Genomic DNA, 7,106 nt, shown 5'->3' with positions numbered 1-7,106 from the left:
CCTCCTCGTACAGTCACATCAAAATTACAACTAAATTATAAAACAACCATCACCCAGAACCAGCAGAAATTGAGCTGATTAGAAGTCTGACAACTACAGAATTACAGAAACCACAGACATTGAGACTGGTAGGAGGGACAGAGGTGCAGAATGGGCTAGTCCCACATCCATGTGTGGTGATAAAAATTCAGGAGGGATATCTCAGGTTAGAGGAATCTCAGGACTTACTGATGGATTGAATGTGGATTGTTATGAAAAAACATCAGGGATGACACCAATATTTTCCTAAAGACATGGAAAGATGGCAGAGGTCAGACTGAATTCTATCTTGGTTTCCCGTGATATCATTGGGCCCTGAGGTGCAATGTGGGCCTGAGGATAGTACTGACAAGAAGGAGTGGCCGGGAATCAACAGGCAAAATTCACAGTTGCCTTTAATTGAAATGGTGGATACTATGATTGGAGCATGTTTCGTATGTGTGATTGGGTGATGGTGGTGGGTGGAGAATCAGGAGTTCAGTTTATTATTTTGAGATGAATATTGGACATCCAAGTATCTATGCTAATTAGACAATTTGGGCGTGAGACACTGGCTGTCCCATGAGTTCACGAGCTATGTTGTGCAAGTCCTGTGTCATGTTCATTGTTGTGTTTGCTAGAGTACTTTGCACAGAGTAAATACTCAAATATTTAAATTGTTGAACATAAGATGCTTATCAAGGTCATTTTTATTTTGATCCTTCTGTAGTCCTTATCGGCAGAGGATGCCCCATTTCATAGTGCTTATTGTGTTAACATAGTGATTCTTGCTTCCCAGGTCCAGACTTTGGATTCAAATACTATTAAGGCCTTACTGTATGCTAGCCATTATCCTAAGCCCTGGGTATGTGAGACTATACTATTTATTCAGGCAAGAACGAAGGAGAAACTGAACACAAGGAGAGGTAGTAAAATTAGAGGAAAAGGTTGGGCTGGGAGGAGTTGGTGTGGAATGCTGACTAGACAGGAAGGACATTTCAGTCTCCCTGATGCCTTCCCTTAACACACCACAGAGGAGAGAAGGGGCAGACAGACAAGTCTTTGATTAGAGATATAGACTTTATTTTGGGTGGCACCCTACCCCACTTGCACATAATTAAAGTGACAGTAGCAGTCCTCTTCAAGGGTTGCAGACTCTGGAGAGCCGACAACATCTTTTAATTGTGCTGGGTGTTCTTGAGCAGGGCAGCATTTCCCTCTGAGGGTAGAACTGAGAGTTGGATGGGTTCCCTGATTGGATGGCACAAGCCACTCGAGGACAGTGCTGAGGGCGGTGGCAAGGGTGGCCCAAGCCTGAAGCAGAGTGGAGGTGATTGGAGCAGGAGAGGTGCTGGAGCTTACTGTCTGGGGAATGGGAGACATCCAAGAACGGGCCCACCTGCTTCTCAGTAGGGGGAGGTTGGGCCATGGGGTCCCCTCTTGTCTCCTTCTCTGTCTTAGTTCTCTCCATGGGACTTTTGGCTGGAGCCAGCCCCTTTCCTACATTTTCTTTTTTGGTATTGGCCATTTTCACAGCTCTCAAAAACATGGGTTCCCTCTGCCCATTGCCTTTTGCCTTGAGGTTTATACGCTGCAGAAAGGATTTCATCTTATTTGTCCAGCCCAATTCTGGAAGGTGGGGCCTGTTGTGACAATGGGCTGGCATCACCTGCCTCTGTGAAACCCAGCCTTGCAAAGTTTGGTGCTGCAATGGCTTATGCTGAATGAGATGGCCCAGCAAAGGAGACACCTGGAACCCCACACGCTGGACGCTCTCAGGAATCCTTGCTGGTTTGAGGCTGATGTTGAGCCTGGTAGGACTGTCTTGCAGGTCATTCTTCTTAGATTTCCCCCCCATAGGGACTCCTGGAGGAGGCTCTCGGGGATCAAGCTGAGCATGATGCTGGGACCTGTGTGGACAGGGAGCATCAAAGTGAAAGGCAAGTTTCTGTGGCCACTGGCTTTGGGGAGTCCTGTTCAGAAGCATCCCTTCTGGCCTCTGGGCTTGAACAGGGTGGCTTTTTTCTCTTGCTGAGGTGGTCACAAATCCTGCATCTTCTTCTCCTTGGTCTCCTGCCAATTGTGGTTTCCCTGAATGCTTTTCCTTTTTAGCCAGTATGTGAACTAGAGCTGAATATTTGCTTTTGCCAGGGCTTTGGGATTCAGGGCTCCAAGGCTCCTCCAGGCTGGGCTTGTTCACACTGGCCTCCAACTGAGCACAAAGCACCTGGCCCTCTGTCATTGCCCCAGAGGGTTGTGACATCTTGGAGAACCCATGGACAGAGCCATGTGGTGTTGCTTGGCGACTAGGTTGCTTCTGGTTCTGCCGCACTGCCTTTAACTCAAGGGCCAGCTGTTCTTTAAGGTAGAGCCTTTTTGGATCTGGGGCATGGGGAGTGTTTGGTGGGATGGACAGTTTCTGGAGCAATGTTTTTACTTTGTTGTTTAAACTCCCAAGAGACGCCTGTGGGGGTGTGGTTGCTGAGCATCCAGTTTGTTCCCTGGACTCCCTTGCCTTTGTGTGAATTCCGCATTGTATCTCTGGGGTTTTCTTTCTCAGATGGAAATTTAATTTGGCCAAGAGGGATTCCTTGAGTAGATAAGGCCTAGCAGACTCTGTCTGTCTTTCTTGAGGCTCCATCTCAATCATTCCTTCCACTGGCACTTTAGGCTGAAAATTGTCTGCAGTGTCTGCACAGGTCTCATTGGCACCTTGAAAGCATGGTCCAGGCCTTATGCACTGCTCTTCAGGTAAGATCACCCGAGTCGGAGGTTCTGTTAAGGTTTTGACAGGTTCAGGTACCACCTCTGTGATTATAGCTTGAGGAGGTATTTCTGAGGTCATGGCCTTGGAGGGACCCACAGAATAAAGAGAAGGCAGCCCTGACAAGAAGGCCGGATACTTGTGGCATAAAATTGTCTCCAGTTTCTCAATGGCTTCCTTGGACAGGGCTTGGGCTGGCTTAGGATGTTCAATGACATCTTCTGGGAAGGTCTGTTGCTGCTGATCAAGGGACGCTGGCATCTGAGGTATAGCCTTCTGCTGTAGGTCAGGGTCGATTGCTGCCTGTAGCTCCAGTGGTTTGCTTTCTGGGATGCAGGTGAAGTTAGCCACTTCAAGGCCTCCAGGAGTAGTGCACTCATAAGACCTATAGACTTGGGCAGGGATCTTGCCCTCGTGAATCTGCCCACATTTGGAGTCAATGTGGCTCTGCATTATTGCCTTGACTCGGTCAAATAAGTGTGGTATGCGGACTGGGTCCTCAAATGGTGAGCATGGGTCACCAGCATCAGTGGCCTTTAGGGCCAAGGGTTGGGGGACACTCACACTGGCTAGGGCTGTGCAGCTCTGGGATGGAGTCTGCTGGTGAGTGGGGGACAGGAGCAATTGATAGGACTGCTGGACCCTTGGGGGCAAGCCCCAGCGATGGTGACTCAGCTGCCTCTGGAGGTGAAATTTTAGCAGCTCTTGGGAGTCCACAGTTGTGCAGAGGGAGTTGGGCTTTCCTGGAGTTTCAGGAGATTGGGCTGTGTCACAAGACTTATATGGCACAGGGGTCTGGGTGTGCTGAGCTCTCTGGAAAACAGCTGGCAAACTCCACTGGTGCTGGAGCTGCCTCTGCAGCATGTGCCCCTCTAAGGCTTCACACTGGGCCAGAGTCAGAAATGGGACATGGACCTGAACTGGTGGATGGTCACGTGGCATGACAGAATTTGGTGACGATGTGGGACAGGGTGGGCCTGACTTGGGTGCAGTCTTTGGCAACAGATGTAAGAAGGAGTGTTCCTTGAGGAAAAGGGAATCCTTCGAGGGGAGCTTGGACAGACTCTCGCTTGTGGAATGAACTTGAGAGCCGAAGAATATGTCATCCAAGGACTCACTGTGTAGAGAAGGGAGGCCACAGAATAGCTGGCTGTATTTCTGCTGCAGTTGGTGCACTGAGTCATTCGCCTTTTTCTCAGGAAGAGGATAGAGGCCACTTACATCTTTAAGGGCTGGAGAGGGCAAAGCCAGAGTCACGTGGTTTGGGTTTTGGTGGTAGTGGTGTCTTTGTATTGGGTCCATAAGGGACCATTCCGAAACCCAGAATGCCTGGGTTGCCTGGCCAGCCATACATGAACCCCACGTCTGGTAGGAAATGGTGGCAAATTTCTCCGCAGAGAATTCAGAAGTGTCATTTTGGATGAAAGAAGCTGGTCGGTTATTCACAGGTTGGTAAAACAGTGGCAGGTTTGGCATAAGCTGTCTCAGGGACTTCTCTACACGTCTGGGCAGCCCCCACCTCTGGAAATGCATCCATTTTTTAACATGTGCCTCAAGGAGCCTCAGGACTTCAGGACTTGGGAATGGCAGGTGGACAGGCAGGACAGTGACCATAGGCAAGTCTATAGGATGTGTCATGGTAGTGATATCTTGGTTTGGGGTCAGCAGAGAGACCTGGGGATGCAAAGGCTGCTGACCTTGGTTCTTGTACACAGGGTTGAGGTTTTCCTGTATCATCTCCTGTTGGTTTACTGGAATCCTAAGCCCCTCGAAGCATGAAGAAGACATAGTGTCTTGGAGCTGGGGCATACCTGGCACTTGAAATTGTTGTCTTAGCTGGTCATTTTCAGCCCAGTAATGTTGCATACTAGCTGTACCAGGTGATTGGGCAGCTGACCAGGTGACTGAATGGGTTAAATATTCCTGATCCATTAATTGTGATGCTGAAGGGGTTGCAGGTGAAAGTGAAAGTTCTTGAGAGCATGTGGCAGGATGCTTCAGACTATGCTCAGAAGAAACGTTAGACTTGGGCAAAATCTCTAGGGAAGAGGAGCCCTGTGATGGTGCTGGAGAAGTGGGGGAGATCAAAGTGTTCTCACCCACCAGCAACTGCTTAATCTCCAGCGCCATAGCATTGCAGATTTGGCAGAAGGTATCTGCACACAGTAGTCGCCGCGCACTTCCCTCCTGAGGAAGCCAGCTCTGGCTAGAAGAGAAAACATGGCTACTGTTACTGATGGTCTCAGGCAACCCATAGGCGTACAGGGCCATGAGTGACTGGGAGGTGGGTGAGTTGTCTGCTGACCTACATTGTGAAGTTTAACCAAAAGATGGGAACAAATGATGAGGGAGCCAATGGTTAGCTGATAGGGAATCACCAGGTTCATGACCAGGTAGAACTTGGACTCCGTCTCATTTGGGATGGTGAAGGCCACTGCGAGGTATTTAGTATTCCCAAGCTGTGTAGAATGAAGTCCTTGTTGGAACTGTGCTTCCTGGGGACTGTGAGGTGTATACAACATCTCTTGGGAGCCAATCTCATTCTTTAGTGTTTTTAAGAAAAGGATGAGATGACAAGAAACTGGGCTTCCTCAAGACAGAAGGGGAAGTAATGTCAGCAGTTTTTAGGGGTCTCCCCTAGAAAGGGTGGAGATGTAAGGAGAATATGACAATGATGACTTATTTATGCACTTATATACCCATTCTCTTAGCCGGCTAACTTGTCTTGTGGCTGAGTACAAACCCATGTAGGGTCTTTTATGAATTAAGCACTAGTCAAATTCTGAGTTCTAGGACCAATGTGAGCCTAGCCCAGAGCAGAACTGGAGACTCCTCCCTCCTGAGACATCTGATCCCCCTTTGTCCTGGGAACCCTCTCAACCAGGGCTGCAGCCTCCACTGTGTGTCACCCACTTTTCACCAATTCTCCCTCTTCTCCTCATTCCTGTCCCAGGCCAAGCAGAGAAATCTTCACAGTCCAGGCTGGATCCGGGACACTACAAAGAGCGAGTGATCACCTTTTCATGAAAGACAGCAGCTCCCATGGCTCCTCAGCTTCTTTCCAGGAAGGTCTCCTAGCTAAGAAACCAGAAGACCGCATTATATGAAATGAGAGGGCATTCAGGGACATCCTATAGGCAGCGAAAGGCCTTTGAATGAGAAGAGACTGAAAACCCCAACAGTCCATGCTCTAAGGCCTGAGTACAGCTTAACCAGTCACGATGTGCTGTCCTGGACCTAACCTCATTAGGTCTTCACAGCTGTGCTGTGAGTGAGGAAGGGTCTTCAGAGGCCCATTTCATGGATAAAAGACTGAGATCTGAAGTGACTTTCACAGGGTTATCTAAATCCTAACTAGCATTGCTAAGGACATCTGTCCTACTTCCTTATTCTTCACTCCCTGGGCAGAGGTGTTGAATTTTGGAATAATCCCTGGCTCTGACTTCCCACCCAAGAAATTCTGCTGGGAGAATTTGTCAACTTGAGGGACCCAGTCTATGGAACCTTGCTGATAGTGGAGGGGAGTGAGAGAAGACACTGGGACTTTACCTCTTAATGCTGCATCTCTAGCCTTTCGCGGGATTTTTCGGTGATGCTTAGAGACAAAAAAAGTTAGAGTGTGAAGCTGGGACACCATGTTCTTTTTCATATTCATAATAAGACAAAACTAATATAAATTTCCAAGTTCCTTTCTGTGTATGTCTCTGTTTAATACACTTACATACATTTCTTTCCTCTACTCCATGCTTTTCACCCCAACATTTCATTTTCTAGTTATTTCTCCTTTACTTCAAGGCTCTCCTTATTCCTTACTTCCTGTCCCCTTTCCCAGGACTAGTTCTCAAGGGGGCTAACCATGACACAGGAGGGATGGTGGAATAGATTAAATGGTGATGGTAATTAGTTCTTACAGCCCTAGGACTTTTGCTTACTAAGTCTACCAACCAGAAGAAGCCCCCATATTAGGATGTCTTTTGAGATCCAGTGAGGTAGATTACATTTCATCCAGTTCTCTACCGAAGGTAGAGACCTGAGAAAGGTAGGCTCTAAGGAAAGTACGATATTAGAATAACTGGATATATGGTATAAAAGTTAGCGAGGAAGGTAAAAAGAGACTGAGATCTTAAAAAACTTCCTATCTGAGACTTAATTAGTTCAATTGTGGTGTTAATGTTTCCTTACCAGGCAGCAGCTTGTTTTAGGTTCCAACCTTAATCCATGGTAACTCCTTTTCACTTGCCAGATAATTAGGAAAATAATGAAGAATGTGCTGTATAAATATAAGAAATAATCAAAATTCTGAAGAACAAAATTAAAGCTTAAC

At 47.6% G+C, this 7,106-nt stretch overlaps 1 protein-coding gene across 1 annotated transcript; it reads right to left on the bottom strand.

Annotated features, from left to right (window-relative positions):
* Positions 1 to 1,159: 1,159 nt before the first annotated feature.
* Positions 1,160 to 6,419, bottom strand: LOC149995954 (protein SPATA31F1-like). Its single transcript, XM_090258188.1, has 3 exons — positions 6,332 to 6,419; positions 5,800 to 5,860; positions 1,160 to 4,988 (listed from the first exon to the last, which is right to left on the bottom strand). Exons 1-3 carry the CDS (start codon positions 6,417 to 6,419, stop codon positions 1,160 to 1,162), a joined length of 3,978 nt encoding a protein of 1,325 aa, XP_090114314.1.
* Positions 6,420 to 7,106: the final 687 nt, after the last annotated feature.

Source organism: Furipterus horrens, unplaced genomic scaffold (genome assembly GCF_987537825.1).
Source record: "Furipterus horrens unplaced genomic scaffold, mFurHor1.1.pri manual_scaffold_12, whole genome shotgun sequence".
In the NCBI taxonomy this organism is placed as follows: Eukaryota; Metazoa; Chordata; class Mammalia; order Chiroptera; family Furipteridae; genus Furipterus; species Furipterus horrens.
The sequence above is the reverse complement of the archived record's forward strand: the minus strand, read 5'-3'. Positions and strand labels throughout refer to the sequence as shown.